Source organism: Manacus vitellinus, unplaced genomic scaffold (assembly GCF_001715985.3).
Source record: "Manacus vitellinus isolate BGI_N305 unplaced genomic scaffold, ASM171598v3 scaffold_12_pilon, whole genome shotgun sequence".
NCBI classification, from domain to species: Eukaryota; Metazoa; Chordata; class Aves; order Passeriformes; family Pipridae; genus Manacus; species Manacus vitellinus.
The window spans coordinates 5,091,735-5,117,590 of NW_021938949.1; the positions used below are offsets into that span (position 1 = coordinate 5,091,735).

Sequence of the window (25,856 nt, forward strand, 5' to 3'; positions counted from 1 at the left end):
GTTTCTTTGGGATTCCAGTCATTAGCAGCAGTCAGATCCTGCCCAGCTCATCCTTGGGGTTCACAGGCAGCTCCTGCTCCAACTGCACCTCAGACACAGCTGGGAATTAGGAGCTTCCAGGATGCTCTTAATTAACAGCAGCCCAACTTGGATTCCAAAGGTTAATTGCCTGGTTTGGAATTCCTGGTTGGTTTTTTTTTTCCTTCTGTGCTTTATTTATTTATTTGAAGCCCTCAGACAGCTGAGGAAAGCCAAGTACAGAGCAGAAGGCAATCCTTGCATTAATCTTCCAGGCAATTTCAGTACATTGGGTGATTTTGTTGTGCATTCATTGCAGCTGACAGTTCTCCAGAGTGGCTGAGAACGTGCCGTGGCACTGCAGCAACCCAGCAGGAATAGTGCACTCCAGAGGCATCCCCTCTGCCATGCCTTTGGGACAGGGGCATGGGATACCTGGGATATCCAGGATCTTTCCAGCCACTGAAAGGTGACTCCTTTTTGTCCCAGGAGCAGTTTCACTGACTGCTCTGAGGAAATAATTGCTGCTTCTTAGGTTTCCTTGATTCCCAGCTCTGTGGTTATCCAGTGCAAGGACAGAGTCCTTCATTTGTCCAGGAGAAATGCTGGTGTCACCCCTTTGGAGCTCTGAAATCACCCAGGAGCACCTCAGGTTTAAATTGTAAGAAGAGCCCCCCACTTGGCTTCCCAGAGGAATTTGCTGAAGTAGCTGTTGATACTTGTAATGATTCCACATAAAAGGCTCAATTTACATCAAATGGCACTAGAAATGCTATTTTACATTCACTTCTCAGAAGAGAAGTACAAATTAGTATTTGTTCCGAGCTATTGCTGTTCAAAGAGCTTTTAATTGCTTTTCTGATCCCTCATCCATGGGCTGTTCCATTCGGAGCAGCTGCCTTTGGAGCAGGTTGGAGCTGACCTTGAGGGGCACCCAGTGGTCCGTGGCTTGTCAGAGTGAGAGAAGGATTGGTTTTGAGCAGCACATTTTGTTATTCTGGAGTAAAAGTAATTCTGTGTGATTTAAAGTAGCAACTCACTTCTCCAGTGACGTCCTGCTTCAGCATTTGTCACTTCTGCCTTGAAAAATTGGTTTGGCATGGAAAGCTCAGCACTTACTCAGAAAGCAGAGGAGAATCTTTCAGCAGCATTTGAAGCAAATTGCTTAAATTCCTTTTGAGTTGTGAGTCAATAAAATACTATCCTGGGCTGAGATTCTCGCTTTCAGCTCGCAAAACTTGTTCACTCTTCCAAATTGCTGCAGGATCCAATTTTAAGAACTCACACACTGGCTGGACTTGAAGAAAACAGATTCCCCCAGTCCAACCTGGGATGAGAAAATCCACCCAATGTGTTTGTGCTTATTGCCTAAATGATGGGAGACTTATTCTGCCCTTAGCAGTCCCTTGGTTTATGTGTTTGTGGTGTGTCAGGTGCATCCCAGGCTGTCCCTTCCCTGCTCCCTCTCTGAGGTCCCAAAGGGGGCTTTCCCAAGCCTTGGTTTGGTCAGTGGAGAACACACACGGTGATGGAAATTTGGCTTTTTCAACAAACAACTTGTGATAACCTGAATTCTGCCTCCACCTCTTGGGAGGGAAGAGAAGGGCTTTGTCTGGTGAACTTGGGAAAGGAAGGGGCATTTTCCACCTTTTGTGCCCCAAGATTATACCATGTTTTTATTGCTCTCCAGACCACCTTCCTCCAGGCCCCCTTTTTCTTCAGACAGACCCTCTGTCAGGTCAGGAAGAGTTTGGGGATCCCTCAGCACAGTTCAGGCTGCAAAGCTGCTCAGGTCCAGCAGCATTTACAGCTGGCAAGGTTCATTCCCACAATAGAGGGAATCAAGGATCAGAGACAGGGTGGTATGAACTGATGGCAAAATATTTTGGGGTAAAAGCAGGGTGGAAAAGCAGATTTAACCCTGGCTCAGGGTTAAATCACTGTCTGCTGGACCTGAGCTGTCATGGCAAAGGGTGTGGAGCCTGACATGAGGGGTGTTCAAGGAGCCTCCTCTCTGTCTTACTCTCTCCTCTCGTTTAACTGACTCCTCCTCTGCTCTGTTTTCCTTCTCTTGGATCATATGTTCTTGGTATATTTTTTTTTACTATATAAGGGAAAGCATATGAGATCCTTCCATTCCTGTGCCTCTGAGCAGACATGAACAGCACCTCTCCAGTGTAGAAAGTGAGAGTAATAACTCAGGGAGTGCTGACATGCTGAGCAGTCGGGGGAGAGGCAGAACAACAGGGGGGTTTGCAGTCTGGGCTGGTTCCTATGGATGTGCTCATTAGCCTGGGGAGTAATTCACATATTCCCTGTGGAACTGTGGGCACGTTTTCCCACCAGTTCCTTCCCCTCACTTGTGCCATTAGTTGCTCTCTGTGGTGGGGGATTGGCCACATAAATCACAAGCAGGTGACAGGAACAGCCTTCCCAGCACAGGCTGCTGGGTGGAAACTGGAGATGTGCTCAGCACCAGGACCAGCCCTGCAGGGTGCAGGACCCACCAGCTGTGTTTCTTCCATCTGGGCCATGCAGTGATTCAGCTGAGCCAGATCTCAGTGCCCTGCCAGGCTCCCGAGCCCTGCGAGCCCCACGCGATGGCAGCGGGCCGGGACGTGGGGAATGCAGACAGACTGTTTGCATTTCAGCTGGCAGGTAAAATAAACCAAGTGTAGCACAGCCCCGAGAATGAAAGCAGAGTGCACTTTGCCAGCTGCATTTCATCAGGAATGCGTGTAAATCCCAGCCAGGGGCGGCCGGTTCAAGCCCTGTGTGCCAGCGGCTCTGACGTGCTCCGGGACAGGGAGGTTTGGCACAGCCGGGCAGAGGGACCCCGGCATGAAGGAAGTGGCTTTTCCCAAACAGAGAGTGGTGTTGTGTGTTGAGTCTGTGCCTTCCTGCTGGCTGCCAGCTCCGTTCTTTTCATCTGGGAGTGGGTTTGTGAGAGAGGCTTGGCTTTGATCGGGTGCTCCAAAGCAAGTCCCTTGTCTGAGCGATGACAAGATGCGAGTTCAAGGAGGAGCTGGAGTGTGTGGCTCGTGGCAGCTGCAACCAGCAGCTCCAGAGACATCACTGTGCCCTCAGGCAACGTGCAGAGCCCCAGCCCGGGTCCCTCTGAGCAACCCAAGCACGTGGCAGCAGCTTCCCATCCTCCCAGCTGGGACAAGAGCAGGGACAGCAGAGAACAGCAGAAAGGGAATTGGAAAAGCCTGAGACAGTCAAACAGCCCGTGGGGGCAGGAAAACGTGCTTAGGCTTGGCAAGGCTTGGAGAGGATCGTGCCCTGGAGTGGTGGGAAGCAGGGAGTGGTTTGGATTGACTCAGGAGGGATGGAGCTGCTGGTCTGCCAGGAACACTGCTGTTAGCAGGGGATGGCTTTGTTTCCTGACACTTCCCTGGGCTGTCTGCATCCATCTTGTGTTTCCTTGGATTTTTGGTCTGGAAGGCAAGGAGTGTGTTTTGTTCTGTGCACATCAGCCTGCCACGTGGGGCTCCCAGGCAGGGCCTGCTGGATGTGTCAGATTGGATATCAGGAAAAATTTCTTCCCTGAAAGAGTGGTTAAACACTGGAAGGGGCTGCCCAGGGCAGTGGTGGGATCACACGCCTGGAAGTGTTCAGAAAATGGTTCAAAATATGGTTTAGTGGGCTGGTGGTGTTTGGTCAAAGGTTGGCCTTCATGATCTTGGAGGGCTTTTCCAACCTGAATGATTCTGTGATCCTGTGTCATTACAAGTAACAGTAACAGTGGGAATGGGAAGAGAGCACTGCACCTCTCCTGGACCAGTTTATATCATAGAATCATGGAATGGTTTGGGTGGGAAGGGACCTTAAAGATTATCTCATTCCAACCCTCTGCCATGGGTAAGGACACCTCCCACTAGCCCAGGTTGCTCCAACCTGGCCTTGGACACTTCCAGGGATGGGCAACCACAGCTTCTCTGGGCAACCTGAAGGGCCTCACCACCCTCACAGGGAATAATTTTTTTTCCTAATGTGCCTGGAAGTTGCAGATAGACTCTGGAACTGAGTTTAGAGCCCACATTGAACCCAAATGCAGCAGGAGTGGACACAAGGGGGGTTGCAGATGGGGAGGGCAGAACCTGCTGGTGCTGTGCCATGGACTGACTGTGCCTGTGGATGGTGGTTCCCAGCTGGGAGGAAACAAAGGAAATGATCCTGTTTAATTTAATAGTTCTGTGCGCTTCCAGCCATTCCCTGTGCATGGTTGCTTTCTCTGCAGACCTGGAGAACACAGAAAGGCTTAAAATATAGATTTGATTGAGCAAATGTTATGAAGATGTAAAAAAAAACAGCCATGCCACACCTGGGCAGAAAGGGGGGTTGTACTTGGCAGTGTATGAAATGCTGGTAGTTCAGGGTGAAAGCTCAGTGTGGAGATTGTGGCATTGCTCAGGTGTCCTGTACATCATCCCTCTGGAGCTGAGAGGCAGAACTGGCTGAACCCCCCACAGGCAGAGGATTAAAGGTGCTCAGAGTAGCAAACTATCACCTTCCACCAGGGAGAACCACCCTGCACAGAACCAACCAGGAACATTCCCTGCTGCCCTCAATCCCAGCCATGAATTTCCCTCGGGTTTGAACCAGGATTCTCCACCCAGGACAGTGAGATTTCCCACAATTATGAATGAAGCTTTAAATGCCTCCTTGAAAGCTCCTACTGGGTCTTTTGTTACCAGATGGGGCTGCTTTTTTTTATAAGTGGTTTTGAGAGGTGGAGGGGGGGAGAAAACCGCATCTGAAAGGAGCGAGACTCTTGCTGGAGAAAGAGGGAGGTTTGGCATTCCTTCATGCATTCTTTTAAAGCTCTATTTTTGTTTGCTCTGTCTGGTTTACAGCCCTAAAGACAGCCTGACTCCCAATTTGGGAAAAACACTGTTCCCAGGCCTTGGAGCATCAGTGGTAAAGCTTGTTAGAGCAGGGACTCTGCCACTGAGGAGGATGGGGCAGGAGCCCCCTTGGATTCTTTCCCCCGTGAGGGGATTTCTCAGGAGTTTTCTCTCCTGCCTGATCCCTGTACATATTAATACCTCCTCTCTCCCTGTCCTTGTCCTCTCCTTGTCCCACACACAGACAAAGCCAAAACTTTTTAGTCCAGTGCCCCTGGAGAAAGCAGCAGAAAGAAAAGTAGTTTATTTTCTCTACTCCAAAGGGAATTGACTTTGCAGACAGATGGACCCTGCAGTTCCCTGACTCTGGGCATGACTATACATGGATTTGTCTGTTTGGATTGAGGGGGTTTGTGAAGCCAGAGTGTGCTGGCTGCTCCTGGCAGCTCTACCTGGAGCTTAGTGATGGGATCAGGGCAATAAATCCCTGGCTCTGTGTTCCCCTTACTCTCAGCTATCCGGAGTGCAGGCAGGAATTTTTCAGCTACAAGCTGCCCCAAATCCAATCAATGAAAGGAAATAAATCAAACCACAGGGAGAGGATGGGACATTGGAGAGAATCAGAGGTTTTTTTTTTATTCCTGAAGGGTTCAGAGGCAGAACATCCACCCTGTGAGCATCATTTGTCCCGGTCAGGGGTGCAGGGAGTGCAGTTTGAAGTCATTTGTGGAAATGAGTTTGAGCCAGGGAGGCCAGAGCAGCATGGGTTGCTGGGCAATTATCTCCTTGCCAGTGGCCTGTGTTATGGGGCTGTGCTGCAGAAGGTCTCTCACTTGTGCTAAAGTCTCCTGAAGCTGCCAAGAGAAGAGATCAGCATCTTGAATGTCTTTAAAGCAGAACTACTGATATGGTACGTTGGAGGGCTGGCAGGGATCCTCTGCTGTGGTGCCAAAGTACAAGGGACTGAGCTGCAGAGCGTGGAAGTGCAGGGGGATTCAGTGCCAGAAATCCCAGTTAAAGCTGAGGACTGTCAGGAGCTGTGGATGCCTCTGGAAGCACCTCGAGCCAGAGGGGATGGGGGGATGGCTCCCCACTTCCCCAAGGACAGCACAACCCACCAAAGCACTTCTCAAAGATAGCCAGAAGAGCATTCCCATTCCTCTTCTTCCCTGCTCTTCCTTCCCTAACTGTGCCTGCTCTTTCCAGGCTGGAATGATGTTATTTACATCCCTTCCTTCCCACTGGGCTCCCACCATATCCAGACACCCCCCAGAGCAGCAGGAATCACCCCCTGGCTGCAGCGTGGGGAGTTTGATGGCTGAGGATGTTCCTCAGCTCCTTCCTTTCCCAAGCACAGATTCTCCCTGAGACTGAGACTGAGTTTAAGCTGTGGGAGAGTGATGGACAGGCAGGCTCAGACTAACAGACAGGTAAAGCTGCCCCAGTGAACAGTGGAGAGGATGTTTCCTACCCGAGCTTGCAGAAGTCCTTTTGTATTTCAGAAATGATTTAATGCTCTGGGTTTCCTCCCACTCCTTTTCCCCCCCTCCTTGCCAGTCAGTGTGTAATAGCAGAGGGTTTCATACATATTGGATTTTTTAACTCTGACATGAAATCTGAATGCTGTATTTAGGGCTGCAGCTGTCACTCCTCTGAAAACATGCAGAGAAATGAAGGTTAACAAGTTTGGGCTCTGGGGAAAGCATGTAAAACAGCCCTGCAGAAGGCTTTGTGCCCTCACAGCCGAGCGAAGAACAGATATTTTCTGAGGTTCTCCAGCCCAGGGTTATTCATCATGATCCGAAGCAAATCCTATTCTAATTGTGTATCCTCGTTTGAAATTCTCGAAACCCCAAATCAAATTCTTTTTCCCTTGTATGATACACACAGAAAATACAGGATACAGAGCCTGAGGGGATGGTTTAATAGTTAAAGAATCAGGCTGGCACTAACCAGGCTTGCTGCAGCCATATGTTCAAATCCCAGGGGTGACCACTCACCAGGAGGTAGAAGATGCTCCAGATCATTTATTGTGTTTTCTCTTAAAAACAGATGTCCTGATTCCTGTGGCTGAAGGCAGGGATGCTCTGCCTGTGCCCCAGCCAGGGCAGTCTGGGCAGTTCAGTGTCCCCTGCCACACTTGCACTGTCCCCATGTCCTCCCTCCCTCCTGTGTCTGCACAGGCTGAAGTGTGAAAGCCTGGCTGGTTGATTTTAGTGGAAATTCACTTAAATAAGGCAAAATAGCTTTTAGCCTTTGTTTCAACAGGACTTTTGTCTGTCTGGAAAGTCTCAAATGTACTTGGGAACAGTGTACTTGGTGTGGAAGGCCTTGTTGGAGGCTTAGGGTTCATGGCTGTGTCTCTTTAGGGTCACTGAATTCAGGCTGGGGCTCCATGTGGCTCCAGGTCATGTTGTGAACACAAGATATGACATTTTTGCCACGTCCACGGACTTTTCCATGGCTGAATCACTTTGGGAAAGAGGAGAATGAGGGGAGACTCATCTGGGTCTGCAGCTTCCTCATGAGGGGCAGCTCCAATCTCTGCTCCCTGTGACCAGGGACAGGACCCAGGGAATGGCTGGAGCTGTGNGAAATACATGAATAGGACACTTCCAAGGTTGAAATATTTGTGCTGTTATTTTCTCCTCTGCCCTAACTGATTTTTTTTTTTTTGTAAAGTTCCCCAGAGAGGAAAATTCTATTATAGTGTTTGGCTTCTTGCTCACTTTGATGAGTCAGATGCACCACACCATGCCTTGGGATCTGTTAGAGCACATGGAGACTGGATGGACATGAGCACCCAACTGTGCCTGGGAATGTTTCCCTCTCAGCCCCCTGAAGCTTGGAATCACAGCACTGTGTGACTGTGCCCCAGGTGCCATAAAGCCATGGCTGAGTATCCAGTTGTACCCAGCCAGGCTGGCCTAACCAGTCCCAGGCTGGCCTAACCAGTCAGCTCTGCTCCTCAGCCTTTCTTCCAAAATATTCAACAAGCCCAGCCTTTCCCATGAGCAGCCTCTGCTGCAGGGTGTGGGAGCAGAGGTGCAAATGTCAGAATTCAGGATGTTCAGACATCATAAGAGAAGGCAGCAGTGGCTCCATGTGTTGTTTAACAGGAGGTGTGACAGAGATCAGGCTCAGCTCCTGCTCCCCTGGGCTCTGCCTGGGGCTCTGGATAATGGACTGAGCTGGGATTCTGGGTCCTTCCAAATACAAGTTTTAGGCAGTATGGAACAGGAGGGGCAGGCCCTGAGCTCTGCTCTGTGGGACCAGGGACAGGACCCAGGGAATGGCTGGAGCTGTGCCAAGGCAGGGTCAGGTTGGATCTCAGGAAAAGGTTCTTCCCCCAGAGGCTGTTTGGGCACTGACCAGGCTCCCCAGGGCAGTGGGCACAGCACCAAGGCTGCCAGAGCTCCAGGAGGGTTTGGATGCTCCACTCTCAAGGACAGGGTGGGATTGTTGGGCAGGGCCAGGAGTTGAGCTGGATGATCCTTGTGGGTCCCTCCCAACTCAGGATATTCTGTGATTCCATGAGTGGAGCCAAACTGGGACCTAACCTGGCTGTTGGGAAAGCTGGGCATCAGTTCAGACCAGAACTCTGATCCAGCAGGACCTTAGAGATGGGATGGGATGTGAAAGCTCTATCTCAGAGATGCAAATGGTGAAGCCATCGAGATTGATGGGGTGGGGCTTTGGGACAGTTCACACCCATTGCCAGCAATCACATCCTTCCCGTTGTGTGTTGGGATTGTTTCAACGGCTCTCAAACAGCCCGGGGAGGAAGTTGCAAGGTTTGGACTCCTCTGCTGAGTAGTGCAGATTAAGGAAGCAGAGCTGCTCTGAGAGACTCCTCTGAGAAGCTCTTAATGCCCAGGGATCACTGCCTTGTGAATGCTCACATCCCTCCCTCCCCTGATCCGTGCAGGAATGGGGCGGGCTCTCCTCTCCGTGTTAATGCCCCGCTGCCTGCAGTTAATTAAACCCTGCGTGGTGCTCACTGCGGTGTCACTGTGGGTAATGCCTGTCACCAGAGCTGTAACTCACCCCTGTTCCCCTCAGCCCCCAGCTAACAGGTCTCTAATTCCCTCCTCACACTCCTCTCTCCCGGCTCTCCCAAGTTTTTGCCGTGCGGTTCCGGTTTTCTGTGGGTTTTTTTTTTAGCATCTCCATAGAAACCACTTTGGAGTTGCAGAGTGTTGTGCAAATTTAAAAAGGAATTCGTGTAATGGTTCAGTTGGATCAGGTTTCGGGCCAATGGTCCCTCGGAAGGAGTTTGTGTCCAGTGATAAAAGTTGGGAAGGAAAGCTCTGAAAGGCAGAGATGCAACAATTTTCTGCTCCATGAGCTCAGGATAAAGCTTTTATGATAGCACAAAGTTTGTTTGGAGGGAGACACAGGCACACTTTGGACTCTTCCACAGAAATCTGGATGAATTTCCTACCTGGGAGGAAAGCTGCTTCTGTGCAAAGCTACTTTTTGATGTGCCAGCTCGATTCCTCACCTTTTTAACACAACTGTCTCTCAGTGTGACCTCTCTTAGAAGGTTTAAATGCAGATAGATTCATGTGCTTTTGATGTCTGGGCTAGTGAACTCCTGGGCCTCCTGTGCTTGATTTCCTAGTCTATAGATGGAGGCTCAGCACTGCTCAGGACCAGCCAGGATTGGAGCTGGGCTTGCTTTGCACCTGACTGGTGGAAAGGTTAGCTCAGGGTTGGGTACCAGAGGCAGGGGAGAACAGAGGATGCTTCTGGGTAGTAATTCCTCCTTCTCTGTCTCTGCACAAAGACCTTAGACAACTTTTGGACGGGGATGAACTCAAATTTTAAAAAACATCATTAGACAGCAAAGGAGGAAGCCCCTTGCTGTGCTCAGATGCCCAAAGGTCGGGGTGGTTTAGCAGCACATGGTCACCAAGGCAATCATTGCCATGGAAACACTCACCACCTTCTCCAGCAAGAGCATTTGAGCAAGTCCTGGGTTTTAGCAAATAATTGCTTGAGATCCACTGTGTATCCCACACATAAAATAATTTGACAGCTTTCACCATGGTCTATCTGTTTTGGAGACCCCTGAGGAGGATTTTCCGTCAGGGCAGAAGCGTTTGCAGGCTCAGTTGCCTTCTCAAGGCTCGCTGTTTGCACACGGTTGGTGTTGGAGCTTTACTAGTTTATTAAAGCCACTGCACAGGAGATTTCATTTGAATTCTCTTTCACTCCCACTCTCTGCAAATGAAACCTTGTGTTGCCTGTCTCCTGTGAGCACCGACATCGCCGCTTGGAGGATGGGATCAGGTTGGGTTTTTCTCTGGATTGCTCCTTCAGGAGGGGCTGGTTGGCCCTGCTCCCGGGGCAGGGAGCTGGATCCAAGCCCTGGAGAAGCTGGTGTAGCTGTGAGGTCTGGTTGGAGCAGCCCTTCCTGTGTGTCTGCTCCTCGTGGCTCTTGCTGTGGGAGAAGCATCACTTCTGCTCCTCGGAGCCACAGCAGGGAAAAACTGCCAGGAGGAAAACTTTTTGTGGCATGGAAGAAGGTCGCAAATGGAATAATCACAGAACCACAGAATGGTTTGGGAAGGACCTTAAAGCTCATCTTGTTCCACCCCCTGCCATGGACAGGGACACCTTCCACTATCCCAGGTTGCTCCAAGCCCCATCCAAGCCTTGTGCTGGTAGTGAATTACAATAATTTTAATTAGGGTTAATAGAATTGAATTTTATTATTTCAGCAGTGATTTTATATTCTATAAAATCAGAATGAGTGAACGTTTTTTCCTTCCCTGTACCATTTTGTCCCCATAACAATAAAAACATACTGAAATCCAGGGCAGGTGTGGGGGTGAGGGGTGGTTCACACAAAAGGAATGAGAAAAGTGCAATGGAAAGTCACCTCTTCAGTTCTAAGTCCTGTTTTCCAGATTTTGGGGTTCTTTTCCCAATGCTAGAAATAAATATTACAAGAGAAATGCATTGCAGAGTCAGCACAGTTATTTTCTGTGAATATTGATCCTTGGTCATCTCTGAATATTGGCGGCTGTTTAATATAATTTCATTTTGTTGGGGTTTTTTGTCGAGATGGTGGAAATGTGGAAGCACTGGGCCATCTCCAAACTCAGTGGTGGCTCCACTGAAAGTGAGGAATTCTGCCAGGTGAAAATCCAACAGCTGTAAGATAGAAACACCTGGTGAGGAACAAGAGTCCCTGAGCTCTCCTGCTGCTTTGTGCTCCCACTTGGATGCTGAATGAAGTGAAAGCTTGGAATTACCAAGTGATCCAACTATGCTGAAGGGCAGCTGTGCCTTGGAGTTCCTTCCTGACCTCTTTTGTCCTTTCTTGCCTCAGCAGAACAAATTGCTGTTGTCTCGGGGAGCGAGAGGGACGATGGTGGTTGGAGTTGTTAGTTTTAAATTTCTCAGACATGAAGGGGCTGCAGCTTCCCCCCGAGGGGCAGTGGAGGGGCAGCTCCAATCTCTGCTCTCTGTGACCAGTGACAGGACCCCAGGGAATGGCCTGAAGTTGTGTCAGAACAGGTTAAGGTTGGATTTCAGGAGAAGGTGGGTGGTTGGGCACTGACCAGGCTCCCCAGGGCAGTGGGCACAGCACTAAGGCTGACAAGGCTCAAGGAACCTTTGGAGAACACTCTTAGGGACAGGGTGGGATTATTGGGGTGTCTGTTGAAGGCCAGGAGTTGGACTGGGTGATCCCTGTGGATCCCTCCCAACTCAAGGCATTCAGTGTTTCGAATTCAAAAGCTAAAATGGAGTGATGAGCTCCTGGGAGCGGCTCGTTCTTGCTGTAACCTTCCAGCTGCACACTCTGCAGGCTGCTGGCAAACACAGACTCTGGGTTTGTACCTTTTTGTCTTTGCTTTTTCTTTTTTGATCGCTGTGGATGGGTTTTAATTGCAGCTTTAGTCTGGTGCTCGTGGCTAAAAGAACGGATCAATAATTCACTCGCAGGAACAGCTCGGCAGCTCCAAACTTCCATCTGCCTGCCTTGGCTGCTGGCTGGAGCATCCTGGGCTCTTCACAGCACTGGGGTTTTGGGAACAAAAGTGAGCTTGTAACAATTGCTTGGGTTGCTTCGGGGTTGCTGGAGGGGAGGAAAGGTGGATTTCCCCTGAATTTGTTCTCCTGGCTCTCTCCCAGGCTGTCTTTGATGCTGAGCAGGGAGGAGCTGCTGCCTGGGTTACAGATGTGGATTTTGCAGATAATCATTTCCATCCTGAGGAGGCTTTTGAATTTTAAGCTCTTCAGGAGCGTTTCTGGAAGCTGCAGAGGAGCTGTATCAAAATTGGGTCTGTAGCAAGTGCAGTCCTGTCTTGGGAGACAAAAGGGCTGGAGGTTCCCCCGGCTGTGTTGTCCCCACAGGGTGTCCCTGAGCTTCATCATCCTGTGGAAAAAGTAGTAAGATGTAGGTACCCACCCTGGCAGTGGTTTGGATCCTAAGAACCCAAGGGTCCAGTGTCACAAAAGTCACAGTAAATAGAGCTCAACTCACCTGGTCCATCCTCAGGCTCTAAGACAGGACTAACTCTCCTGATATCAGAGTGGGAAGTGGTTTCGTGCCATTTAGAGGGTGAATGTCCCTGGTTCATTGGAATTAACCAGAATTGGGATTGTTCAGCCTGGAAAAGAGAAGCTTTGGGGTGACCTAATTGCAGCCTTCCAGTGCCTGAAGGGAACCTGCAAGAAAGATGGAGAGGGACTATTTACAAGGGCTTCAATCTGACAGGGAGTAGGTTTAGATGAGATACTGGGAAGAAATTCTTTCCTTTGAGGGCCTGGTACAGGTTGCCCAAAGAGGCTGTGGCTGTCCCATCCCTGGAAGTGTCCAAGGCCAGGTTGGACGGGGCTTGGAGCAACCTGGGCTAGTGGAAGGTGTCCCTGCCTGTGGCAGGGGGTGGGACTGGATGGGCTTTAAGGTCCCTTCCATCCCAAACCATTCTGGGATTCTATGACTCATAAAAGTCTCTGCAAATCCAAAGGGAAACCCGGAAAAAACTGCCTGTGCCCAAATGTCTGATACATGTTTAGGATCATGTGAGAGGCAAGATATTGGATTAGGAGTTAGAAAAAGAGTTTGGGAGTCCTGACTTTTGGAATCTCACTGTAGGCACTGGTGTCCCAAGAACACAGTCTCAGGTGGGCAACACCCCGTTGTTCTGTGAGACACAACCCCAGCTTTTCTCCTGATGTCCACCTGACATTTTTGTTTTCTCCTTCTACCCCAAGATTCTTGAACCTCAGAAAATCTCTCCAAATCTTCTTCAATCTTAGCCTCTTCCACTCAGCACTCGGAGGTTGGTTAGAGACAATTGGTCACATTTTTCTGAAGAATTACCCTCTCCTTGAACTTATTTCCCCATCAAGCCACTTCAGCTCCTCTCCTTGAGCTTAGAAGATGACTAAGTCAAGGTCTTTGTCAGAGACAGACTAAACACATTCCCTACATTGTTCTTGCCATCAGAGTCCTCTGTCATGTTTTCCTTCATGTCCCAATACCAGTGCAGAGCCCACAGATCACAAATGTGCATTTTTCAAAGGGACTCTCCATAAAGGTCTATTAGCAAGAGATGAGTAATGGTTTGACAGAATAGATTTAAGTGGCCCCTTCTGAATCATCTTGGCAGTAATAGAGAGAGTGTGTCCATTTTTTGATTAAATATTTCCAGTGCCATTAGCTCGGGTGAAGTAAACAAGCTCTGTTGAGTTTGCCTGCTAACGACAACCCAAAGGCCTTTGATCTCTCTGTTATCAGAGACTGAGCCAGTGGTTTGGATGGGGATAAAGATCATGGAATCATTGCTAAAGTAGCATCAAAGAGTTTGGAAACGGGTCTTTACTCTCTCCATGTTCACCCTCAGTGGATGTGGCTGCAGGGTTTTGGCAAAGAAAATCAACAATTAACCTTCATTTCCTGGGCAGATTCCCTAAGGCAGGGTCTGTATTCATTGTTGTCTGAAAGAGGCTGTACCAAATTTCCATATTCTTTGCGTGTATCTTATTCTTAAATATTCCAGCTCCTGATATCAGTTTCCATCTGAAAGGAAAACGTAGACTGCAACTCTTTTTTCTAGTTAACAGTGTGGAATACAAGATATTTTCAGCCTAAATATAAAAATATATTTATTAATACGTGTATAAAAAGGAAAACAAATCAGTATGAATGACACATTATTTTTTTTAAATGGGTTCTTTGTGCTTAACCAGCAAAACAAAGCTGATTTTTGGGCATTAAGCTGATGATTTTTGGCCATTTGTGATTGAGTTCAGCACAGAGAGTGGTCAAGAACAAACAGCTTTGCAGTGTGACTGTAATTCCTTGCGTGAGTGTAGTTTTTTTTCTGGTGAGGGATAAGCCAGATAAATTGGATGGGAGTGAGCACAGGCCCTGCTCGGGGATGTCACGGCTCACGGATCCACCAGGGCTTTGAAGGACTCCACCAGAATATGGATGGGAATGAGTCAGGCTGTGTCATTTCCCTGGATTTTTGCCAGAGGCTCTTAAAGGAACCAGACCCATGTGGGGTGGGATGGCAGTGGAGAGAAACCTGCTCGTGTTTCACAGCTGCCAAAGAGGAGAGGGAAGGGGGACCAGGAATGGGGCTGTTTCTGGAATCACAGAATCACAGGACATGCTGAGCTGGAAGGGACCCACAAGGATTATCCAGTCCAACCCTCAACCCTGTGTAGGACCATCCCCAGGAGTCACACCCTGTGTCCCAGAGGGTCTTCCAAATGCTTCTTAAGCTCTGGCAGCCTTGGGGCTGTGCCCACTGCCCTGGGGAGCCTGGTCAGTGCCCAACCACCCTGTGGGGGAAGAACCTTTTCCTGAGATCCAACCTGAGCCTGCCCTGACACAGCTCCAGCCATTCCCTGGGTGCTGTCCCTGGTCCCCCCAGAGCAGAGATCAGTCCCTGCCCCTGCCCAGGAATTGGAACTGCAGTGAGGTCTCCCCTCAGTCTCCTCTTCCCCAGCTGAACACACCAAGTACCCTCAGTGTCCTCACACGGCTTCAAATCAAGACCCTTCCCCACCTTCATTGCCCTCCTTTGGACTCTCTCTAATGGTTTCAGATCTTCCTCATGCAGTGGTGCCCAAAGCTGCCCCAGTATTGAGGGTGAGGCTGCCCCAGTGCAGAGCGGAGGGAATTTGCTGGAGGCACCTCCTGAGGGACACACGTGCTGTCCTTTGTCCTGGACAATTCCTGCTGGGACTGAAGGGAGGTTGTTGCTTGCACTCAGCATTGGAGCAGTTAGGAGACATTCCCTGTCCTCGGTTCAGGCATATTACCATTTTTCCATGGCCCTAATCAGTGTATTAGGGCTGACAGGTGTGACCAGTGTGCAGAGTCCACGCTCGAGCATCTCTCCTGGGTGAGCTATTCCAGTGCTCTGGTGCATTGCTGGAGGCATTCCTCCTGGTTATTTGGAGAGCTGGCTCCTTCCTCCTGTGCCTTCTTGTTCGATAACTAAACCTGAACACTTCTGGCCTGGTTTGGGGGGTTATTTTATACAGTCTGGGGGTTTTCTTTCATTTTAAGGCTTATTTTTTGAGCCATCTGTCACACCAAGTGATCCTCCATCAAGATATAATCCAGTTGATTGGCCTACTTTTCAAGAACAGTAGCTTTAGCTTTGTGTGCCACTGCTGATAAGACTTCAGATTGCCCAGGTCCTTCCCTCAGGAGGGTGGAGGAGGCAGCAGTTGATCTAATCCTGCTTGGCGTCGAAATGTCGCTTGAAATGAAATTGCGTTTTGCTGAATGAAACTGAGAAATGGGAAAGTAATACTGCAAATATGTTGTGCCATGTGGGACCTTCTGCCTGGGAAGCTTCCTAAGGAAGCTACAGCAGGGTTGATTATCCCACAGAACAAACTCTCTCTGAGCTGTCGCTCGTGTTGCAAGAGGTGAAAATGTGGCATCCGGGGTTTCTTCTGTAGAAAATACTCCCAGCCAGGAGACATAGAATCATGGAATGGTTTGGGCTGGAAAGGAACTTAAAGCCCATCTCATTCCAACCCCCTGCCATGGCAGGGACACCTTGCACTAGATCAGGTTGCTCCAACCTGGCCTTGGGCACTTCCAGGGATCCAGGGGCAGCCACAGCTTCTCTGGGCAACCTGTGCCAGGGCCTCCCACCCTCCCAGGGAAGGATTCCTTCCCAATCCCAATGCCAAATGGACCTGAAGGACTGACACAAAAATCCCAGGGAGCGTGTGGCTCTGGAATATGGGCATTGCTGGATAACATTCACTCTGCTGGCTCTGATTTTAATGCTGGAGTGTCCCATGTGCAGCCTCCTCCCTCCCTCCAGCCCTGTCCTGTTTTACAGCTCCAGGAAGGAGCGGCGTGGTTTGCATTTGGCATCTGCAGTTGGGGGCAGAATTACTGGCTGTGACTTTCATGCCACGGAGCAGGCAGGTAAAAGCAATTCCAGAGAGCATTAGGAGATCAAGTAGGTCAATTGAAAGGAGGAAAAATTACCATCAGTTATCTTCAATTAAACTGTTATCGCTCCACATGAAGGATCCCGTTTAGAGGAAGGCATAAAACCTGAGAGTAGAGGTGACTGAGAGAATAAATTCTCATTTTTAATTCCAAAGCCAGAGAGGGAACATCCATCAGGAGGTGTGAGCAGGAGATCTCTCTTTCCTTCTGTTTCCAGCCTGCTTTTGAGCAGAGCCCATTTGGAAATCTCTCAGCAAAACACTTTTTTCATCAGGCAGCACAAACTCCTCCATGTCACAGTTTTAGCAGAGACATTAATGACAGATAAACCCTTCCTGAGCAGGGCTTGTGGTTTGGGAGGTTGTGGTGGCTGGCTGTTAAATTTGGGGCAGTGGCACCTCAGAATAGCAAAGGTCTTTATGACCAGGGCAGTCTTCTTGGAGCTGGGGCATCCTGCTTCAAATCCCTGATCTCTTTCCAAGGCCAAAGAGCATAAATAACTTGGAACTGCTCTCATGTGCATGGGAGGACACCATCCAGACCGTTTTTCCTAGTAAGAGAAGTTATATCACATGAAAGGAAGGCAATTTCTGTGGTTGGAACCTCAGTCTAGATTGACTAAACTGGTTTGAAGTTGATGTTAAGACAGTAAGAGTCCAGTCTTGTAGTAAATAAACTACATTAAAATGGTTTACACAGGAAATGTTTTCAAATGCAGAAGTTGAAAGGCCCACTTGCATCATTCCTATTTTTTAAGGGCAGGGAATGCAGAGGAGGAAGAAGCCAGGTCTGCAGTTGCTTGGGGGTTTTCTGTTTGGTTGGTTGTTCACTTACCTTAGAAATATCAGAATTGTTCGAGTTAGACTTTGACAAGCAAGAGAAGGGGAGAAAAATAAAGGTCAGAATGTAGCCTTCACATTTGCTGGGGTGTCACTTCCATTCCCTGACAGCTGTGCTTCCACCATGACCCCCTGGCTCCTGAAACTCCCTCCAAGAGGACCTATTCCCAGACTGCTCCTGGGGCATTGGGGTGAAGGAGCTGTAGCTGAAAACAAGCAGCTTGCAGAGTGTAGGGCAACCTCGTCCCTTCTGCTTGGAACTGTGGCTGTATCGAGTCCTTGCTTGGGAGATGTTGCTTCTCTCCTTCCCTTCTCATCCAGGGAATGTTCGAATTGTTCCCTGGGAGGGTGGGCAGGCCCTGGCACAGGTTGCCCAGAGAAGCTGTTGCTGCCCTTGGATCCCTGGAAGTGTCCAAGGCCAGGTTGGAAGGGGCTTGGAGCAACCTGGATAGTGGGAGGTGTCCCTGCCATGGCAGGGGTGGGACTGGGTCTGTAAGGTCCCTGGATGCCTTGTCCCCTGCTCCCTGCCTCTCCTGCCTTCCCTTTGGGTTTTAATTCTGTGAAACAGGGATGATCCCAGGGACTGCAGACAGGTGAAATCTGTTGCAGTGGAATACCTGGTAACTGGAAAATTGTGATTGCTCAAAAGTGAGGTGAGGAGCGACAACACGGAGTGTCCAGAAGCAAAGAGCAGATTGACAGTTCCTTGCTCTACCTGGTCAGAGTCTCTGCAGGCTCAGCTTAAAAATGTAAGGCAGAAAAGCCAACATAAACAAGTGCTCAAAATCCCATTGACAGCTTTAGGCTCAGGACTAGAGTTAAAAAAAACAGCCCAAGTGCAAAGGATGTTTATGAGACTGAATGTCCAGGGTTTGTTTACTGCTCCTCGTGGCTCTGCCAGCCTCAGCTCTCCCAGCTCAGGAGCTACCTTGGCTTTTGGGGGGGGATTTCTGGAGCAAAGCACATCTTTCACTCTGGAAACTTCCTTCCCTGTTCATTCAGCAGGAAGGACAAGGTGCCCAACAGCCCTTTTCTCCAGTTTTATCCAGGTGTGATTATTTCTCCTCAGTCTCGGAGCAAAAAGGTGCCCCAGCCACAGTGCCCTGCTGGGGATTTAACCTAAATTATGTAAAATAGGTGGTTGTGGATGCAGCAATCAAAAGAGATGAGGGGGAAGATGGGAAAGAGGGAAGAGAGGCACAAAGAGATGATCTTCCTTGAAGAACTGCAGTAATTCAGTTGCACAAAGAGAATCTAAGGCTGCAAAGTCCCACTCCCGTTCTTCATTCTCTGCCTGTAGGAGCCATCAATAATTTGACCATTATGGGTTTCTCTTTTATTGAATTTCTTGATTCCAGGAAGGCTCTGGGGGGTTGTGCTGCGCCTTTGCTAAAACTGAGAGTATCAGATTCTCAGAAGGAGACTGGCCTTGTGAGGTTTTCAGGCCTAAACTATTTAGGAAAGGATTTTTTTTTTTTTGTCTGTTTATCTGAACTCAGAATGAACTGCTGAAACATTTGAGGTTTGTCCCTAATAAAAGCATAGTTTTGAATCTCTGGAATATTCTGCAGCATAAATATGGCCTTCAGAGTGAGCGGAGGTGGGACATGTTTTGCCTGCAGTCGAGGCTTGCTCTTCCTTTAAACTCAGATTTAAGGATGCTGAAATCTCACAGATTGATCCCCCTTCCCTTGAATAGTGGGAAACTTAACTCCTGCAGCCAAGGGATGGGAATTTGAATCTGAAATCTATAAAGTTTACACTCAAACCTGAACCTTTATTGAATGTTTGCTGGGACCTGCCAGTGGGACTTGTGGGTTAAACCACTCTCTGTGCTTGTTTTTGCTGGTTGTCTCCAGCAATTCCCGTTCCAGCCCCCACATCTGGCACTGTGGACCCTTGTACCAGTGGGACAGCATTGCCCATATTGCATCCACCATGGGGATTCCTGAGCATTTTGTATCCTCCTGCAATTCCACCTGGTTGCCTTTTGGCCTGGTTCTGAAAACCTGGACTGATGTGAAGATCAATATTTGCAGCAGCAAAAGATGTGGAGATGCCCACATTTGATGAGGGGTCATGCTCTCTCGCACTGAGTTTGAAAAGGGAATTTTTCCCTGATGCAGTTTGGAGCCCAATGGTGGGCAAATAGTTTCCCTGTCAGAGTTGTTAAGATTTACAAAAAAAATGGCAAAAAACCCCACTTTAGAACTGCTCTCCTGGAAGTGCATCATTTTGCTGCCAAGCTTTGTTAACCATTCCTTGCTAGAAAGGAAGTTGCATTTCATGACACAACCACCTCTCAAGCCAAAAGCCTGAAATTTCCTTTTCTGAGAAGGTCGAAATGGACATTGCACTAATTTTTAAGTTTTGTTGCAACTTCATTATCTTCCAGCCAGGAAGTTGGACAAAACTAATCCTCATCATGAGAAGTTTTGTTTTCAGCAAATCCAACATTTTGTTTTACCCGTAGAAAAAGACTCCTGGAAAAAATTCCTGCTTTGGGGTTGGCTTCAATTTGAACAAAACAACAGTGTCTCCTAGTGGCTGACTCCAGGGGGATGGCCACATCCATCTTGGCTTTTGAGTGGCTCTTCCTTGACCCTCCTCCTGGATCTTTGCTCATCGGGGAGCCAGAGGAGCGGGAAATGTTTGCTGTGAGCAATAAACCATTTCATGAGGCATAAAAATATCCATGGAGTGTTTTCCGGGCTCCGGTTGGTGTCGAGAGAAGGTCATTACACTTGAAGGCTGCAGCACTGGGTGTTTGGCTCATCTGCTGTTCAGCTTCCACTCCAATAATCCGAGAGCTCCCGGCAGCGGCTTGGCCAGCGCTCAGGGCCATCCATCCTTGTCCTGCCTCCGTGCCCCTGCTCCAACATCCCTCCTGACAGCAGTCCTTGTCACCCTGTTAGCTCTGCCTCACACCACACATGATCCCTGAAGGATAATGAAGATCCCTGCTCCGAGGTTGGCTCTGCAGTGCCTGCTGTCCATCAGCCTCGCCCCGGGCTCTGATCTGCTGGGTCAGCTCCTCGTCACGGCTCCCGGTGACCTCAGCTGGGCCACCTCCTTGTCCTCTGCTTCCCCTCTCTCCCCTCCCCTGACAGAGCACTGCAGCTTTTCTCCTGCACTCCCTGAACTTGTGTACAAAACAAAAGTCACGGTGCTGGAGACAAAGCAATAAGGGCACAAATTGTCAGAGGAAATTGGTAAATGGGTTCAGGCAATGACATTGGCAGATGCCATGTGCTCCACAGGCCACAGACAAATATCAACCTTGGCTTAGAAAAATTGGGATTTTAGAGAGTAACAACCTACAAATTCTTTTTATTTGCCTCAGGGTGTTTTTAGGTTTGTTCAGCTCAGTCTGTTCAAGGAGGACACGCTTTTTTTGGTAATAGCTCTGAGAATGACTTCCCATCAGTGTTGGGTTAATGGTTGGACTCCATGATCTGAGAGGTTTTTTTTCCAGCCTTAATGATTCTGTATTTGCATAACTACAGGATTAGGGGGGTTGAAGTGATCATCAGCTCTCCAAGTTTTGATGGTGAAATTGTGACTCTTGGTAGCACATCTGGCAGCAGCAGCAAGGTGAGCTTGGAGAGCACCACACTAAGCTTGACTTCAGAGGATGAGGTGGCTGCTGTGTGGCAGAGTACAAGGGTCTGGAGGTAGCAGTGGGCAGGTTTTCCATGTGTCCCAGCAGAAAGTGCTACAGAACAACCCCACCAAGCTGCAGTTCCTGTCAGGAATGATGATGGCCTCTTCTCCCAGGGAAGTAGTAACAGGACAAGACATAGCCACAGACTGCACCAGGGGAGGTTCAGATTGGACATCAGGAGGAATTTCTTCATGGAAAGGGTGGTCAGGCCTTGGAATGGGCTGTCTGGAGAGGTGGTGGAGTCCCCACCCCTGGAGGTGTCCAAGGAATGACTGGATGTGGCACTCAGTGCTCTGGGCTGGGTGACAAGGTGGGGATGGATCAGAGGTTGGACTTGATGATCCTGGAGGTCTTTTCCAACCTCAGATAATTCTGTGTGATTCCTTGCTGATGATTGTCATTAATTTCCCAGCCTCAGCATTCTAACGAGCCATCCCCAGCCTGCCCTGAACACCCTGTCCCACTGGCAATCACACTCTCAGTCACAGCCTGTCCCAGAGCTCTCAATCTCTGCCAGAGGGACACAAGAATTTATCAAGTTATTTTGCTGCTGGTCAGAAGTGCCCTTGTCTGACCCCACCAAACATGCCAGGTCCTGACCAACAGCTTGAGGACACTGTGAGTGTGGTGTCCTGTCCCCAGTGTGACTTACAGTGACTGTGTCCCCTGTCCCCACTGTGACTTACAGTGACTGTGTCCCCTGTCCCCACTGTGACTTTCAGGCTCCTGGGAGCCCACAGGGCTGTTTCAGCTCAGTCTCTGTCGGGGCTCTGGTTCGGTGCCACCCCCGAGCACCCCTTTTCTTCAGCTGTGTTTTCATTGCTGAGGGATGTTTCATTGCTGCCCAGGATGTTTTGGCACCATCAGGGAAGGGAATGGGGTGGATGTAAGGGTGGGAATCCCCTCCCTGCAGGAGGAGGGTGTGAGGAGGGCAGGCAGGTGATCCTGCTGCTCACGTGCTTCCTGGAGACTAAAGAACTGAAAATTGCACAGTCCTTCCTCTGGTGTCCCTTGGGAATTGGTGTGTATGGACTGTAACCATGAGGACTGAGCTCTCAGTGCTTTCTCCTGGATAAATGGTTGAGCAACAGACAGACTGTTGCATAAAGTGATTTAGCAGTGAGTGATGGTTCATTAGCAGCCCACAGGTTGGCACTGCCTGTAGGAGTGGATGTCTGGGCTCTTCCTGCAGTCAAGTTAACTCTTTCACCCTCTCCTTCCATTGCCAAGGGTTTGGTTTGCAGAGTGTGGAGTTAAATGTGGTGGTGCCACAGTATTACAATGGTCTCTCCCTTCGGACCCTCAGTGCAACAACGTCCCCAAGAAACAACCAGTTCTTACCGTGGTGTCTAATGAGGGACAGGGAATAAAGGAAACCATTGTCAGTCCAGGAGATGAGTCAGATATGAAAATCACACCTTTTCCTAGACAATGTTATTACACTGAGGAAAAGGAAATGAAAAAGACTCATTTTCTCTTGCAGAGGAACAAGCCTTGAACTAGAAATGTAGAAATGCACGTTGCAGAGCCTGGTGCTGTTTGAGGGAGCAGCTCCAGGGACTGGGCCAACCCCATCCCTCCTTTTGTGTCTGTCCCTGCTGTGCCAGAGCCTGAGGGCTGGACAGTCACTGCTGCACTTGCCAGGAAAAGAGGATCTCAGGCTCTGTCTGAAAACAAGATTGTAGCCCAAGGTAATTCGGTGCTGGTGACAGAGGAGAGGAATGGAAAACTCTTGGATTTGAGCTGCATGAAGCCTTGTAAACTCAGAGAAACCCACACTGGTCCTGGAGGGAATCCTGAGTCTCAGGTCCACGCTGCTGTCACTTGAACAAAATCTGCTCTGTGTTACTAACCAGGGCTTCAGAAGGAAAGATCATTTTGGATCTTCTGGGGACAATTTCCAAAGGGAGACAAATATCTCAAGGGATGTAAAACTATTGATCCTACTGACTTTCACTGACACTTGTTTGCCTAATTCTCTTAAGAGATATCTGGAAGAGAAATACTTTGTTTTAATGTCAGTTTAATGTGAATATTCATCTATCCAAACCAGTGGTCCTGGTTTGGATATTGCAGTATCTATAAAGTTCTGCTGGGGTTAGTGCAGTAAAAGCAGCCTGACCCATGTGAGTCCAGACAGAAGCTTAGAAGCCACACCAGCCATTCAGCTGGATAGTTGTATTTTGGAACAGTAAATAACCCCTCTCCTTTGGAAAGCTTTAATTTTTTGGGCCCATGCAGTGGGCACAGTTGTTCTGCAGCTGCTCCAGAACCGGGCTGGGATTCTGTCTTTCCACTAAGACTCACGGGGACCATCCATGAGGTTTGTCTGCTGTCCCCCTCAGACATTCATCTGCCTCCAGGGCTTTCCAGGAGGAATATGGGAAGGTGTAGCATTTGTGCACCATTATCACAAATCCCAGTGGGAGGAACATTCCAGGCTTTCCCATTTCCTCTGTGCATCTCTTTGACCCCGTTGCTTCTCTGCCTCGTAGCCGGACGAGTTGACCAACGCCTTGGAGATCAGCAACATCGTCTTCACCAGCATGTTTGCCCTGGAGATGCTCCTGAAACTCCTTGCCTTTGGCATCTTTGGCTACATCAAGAACCCCTACAACATCTTCGACGGGATCATCGTTGTCATCAGGTCACTGCTGGTTCTTTCTCTGCTTTTCCGAGGGCTCAGCCTGGCTGGGGAGTGGGATGGGGAGCAGGAATGACGTGGCATGTGTTAATCCAGGGCTGGGATGTGCTATAATTGTGCTGGCATTTTAGATCCCTGTCGTTTAGAAGGGCTGTCCAAAGTAAATGGACCTGGCAGATGGAGAGCAAAGTCTATTTATGCCACACATCTGGCACTGGGGGTGATTTTCCACCGAAGTGCAGAGTGGCTGGTCCTGGGAAAGGAGAGCAGTGAGTGTCCATATCCCAGCAGAGTGCCCCCTCCCTGTCCCAAATGAACACAACTCCGGCTGGAATGGGGGAAGCAGGAGGGAAAGAGGGCACTGCTCTGCTGTCCTCTCCCAGGGAACACTGTCCCAGCCTAAACTGGAGGTGCCACAGAACGTGAGCGAGAACTTGTGCGCCCCTCAGAGCTGGGATTCTTTCCAGCAGTGCTGGTCAGTAATTTGGGGCAGAGAATTCAAGGGAGACACAGATGCAACCCAGGATAGTGCTCTTGGCTTCCCTTGGCCCATCCCTTTGATTCAGAGAAAGGAGGAGCAACAAAGACCCAAAACACAGGTCATTCTGTGGCCTGATGAAACCAACCCGCCCAGCAGATGTAAATCCCTGTGGATGTTCGTGGTGCAAACTGGTGATCCACATTCTGTGGGTGGGCTTGGGACAGGCTGGAGTGGTGCAGCCTGGCAGGGAATGTGCTGTGAGGAACCACAGAAAACCAGGGAATTAAAGAATCAAAATCCAGCTGTGATGGAGATAAGCTGTGCATGTGAAGGTGAACTGGGAGTGAAGGTGTTTTCCAGAAGCAACAAAGGAGCAGGCAAATAAACACTCCCGTGGGGCTTGAAGGGCGCGATCCCTGTAGGAAAAGCTGTAGGAAAACCACCCTCAGGGCTTCCCCCGGGTGGTGCTGCTGGTTCCAGCTGCTGTCCCGTGTTCCTGCAGTGTCTGGGAGATCATTGGGCAGTCGGACGGGGGCCTGTCCGTGCTCCGGACGTTCCGGCTGCTCCGGGTGCTGAAGCTGGTGCGGTTCATGCCCGCCCTGCGCCGCCAGCTCGTCGTGCTCATGAAGACCATGGACAACGTGGCCACCTTCTGCATGCTGCTCATGCTCTTCATCTTCATCTTCAGGTACCAGAGGCTTGCAGCTCTTCTCTGATTGATTGCCCAGCTTGGTTAAGGGACGTGGAGGTTGGAATAGTGGGACACTGCAGGCTCCTGGGGGGTAGAACTGCTCACAGCAGACTGTTTGCCCCTTTTCAGTCTGTTTTTCCTGCAGTTCTCTAATTCTGTGGGTGGATGAGGATCACAAACAGGCAACAATTGCTCCTCAGGTCCCTGAGAGGCTCCTTTAGCTGTGCCAGAGGACACTGTCACTACTGGACTGTACCAGTGTTATATTTGTGATGGAGGTTGTGCAGACCCCAAGACATTGGTCCATTTGACCCTATAATGCTCCTTAAAACCCTTTTGTTGGAAACCAGTTGGATTAGGGAGCTGGCAACATGGTTTGTTATTTTCTAGGTGAAGGAGGTCCCTTTAGTGTCAAAAATTGTAATGAAATGTGGCACAGAAGAGCCAAATTGCAGGGTCTGAGCAGTGATCGTGGCAGTGCTGGAGCAGATCCTGTCTTCCCAGGAGATTCCACCAGCACCCAAAACACTGGGAGGGGAAAAGTGTGCAAAAAATCACTGCAATTCTCCCTGCAACCATATTTCCCACAATAATATTTCCCTCCTCTCCCCCTCTCCCCACTCCAGCATCCTTGGCATGCATCTTTTTGGATGCAAGTTCAGCCTGAAAACTGATACAGGAGACACAGTTCCAGACAGGAAGAATTTTGATTCCTTGCTTTGGGCCATTGTCACTGTATTTCAGGTAAGCTCTGGGTCCTTGGGGGAGTTTTAATGTGGAACATGTGGACTTTTTATTTCACAGAACTATTCCAATAAGTGTCAAGTTCAGTTATTAGGGAAGAGAGATTGTGTTTCTGTGTCTGTAAGCCCTGATAAAGAAGCAATCTGCTAAAATCAGCACCGTGCATGTCTCTTGTGAGCAAAAGAAGAAGGAAATCCACCCTTATTTTCCTTTTATGTAATCAATAAGATCAAGACCCACAGTCTGCTGCCCATTCTGCCCCTGTTCTGCAGACTTCTGTCTCCTTACTCACCTGCACTGCCCCAAAAGTGCACTTTGCAAACAATTCCATGTAACTGGGAGTGCCAAATACTGTCACAAATCAGAGCTGGAGGTGCTGGGAAAGTCTTTATGTAAAAAACTGTGTTTCCTCTGCAGCCAAGATCTGGTTTGTGCCTGAAATTACCGACATATTCCACAATAAGCTGCTATCT

General features: G+C 49.2%; 1 protein-coding gene across 1 annotated transcript in view; it reads left to right on the forward strand.

The window, feature by feature from the left end:
* CACNA1H (calcium voltage-gated channel subunit alpha1 H) overlaps positions 1–25,856 on the forward strand; it is a 211,854-nt gene that overhangs the window by 138,583 nt on the left and 47,415 nt on the right. The window contains 3 exon segments of the mRNA XM_029957787.1: positions 23,319–23,470; positions 24,451–24,636; positions 25,266–25,383. Of these exon segments, the coding sequence (XP_029813647.1) occupies positions 23,319–23,470; positions 24,451–24,636; positions 25,266–25,383 (456 nt within the window).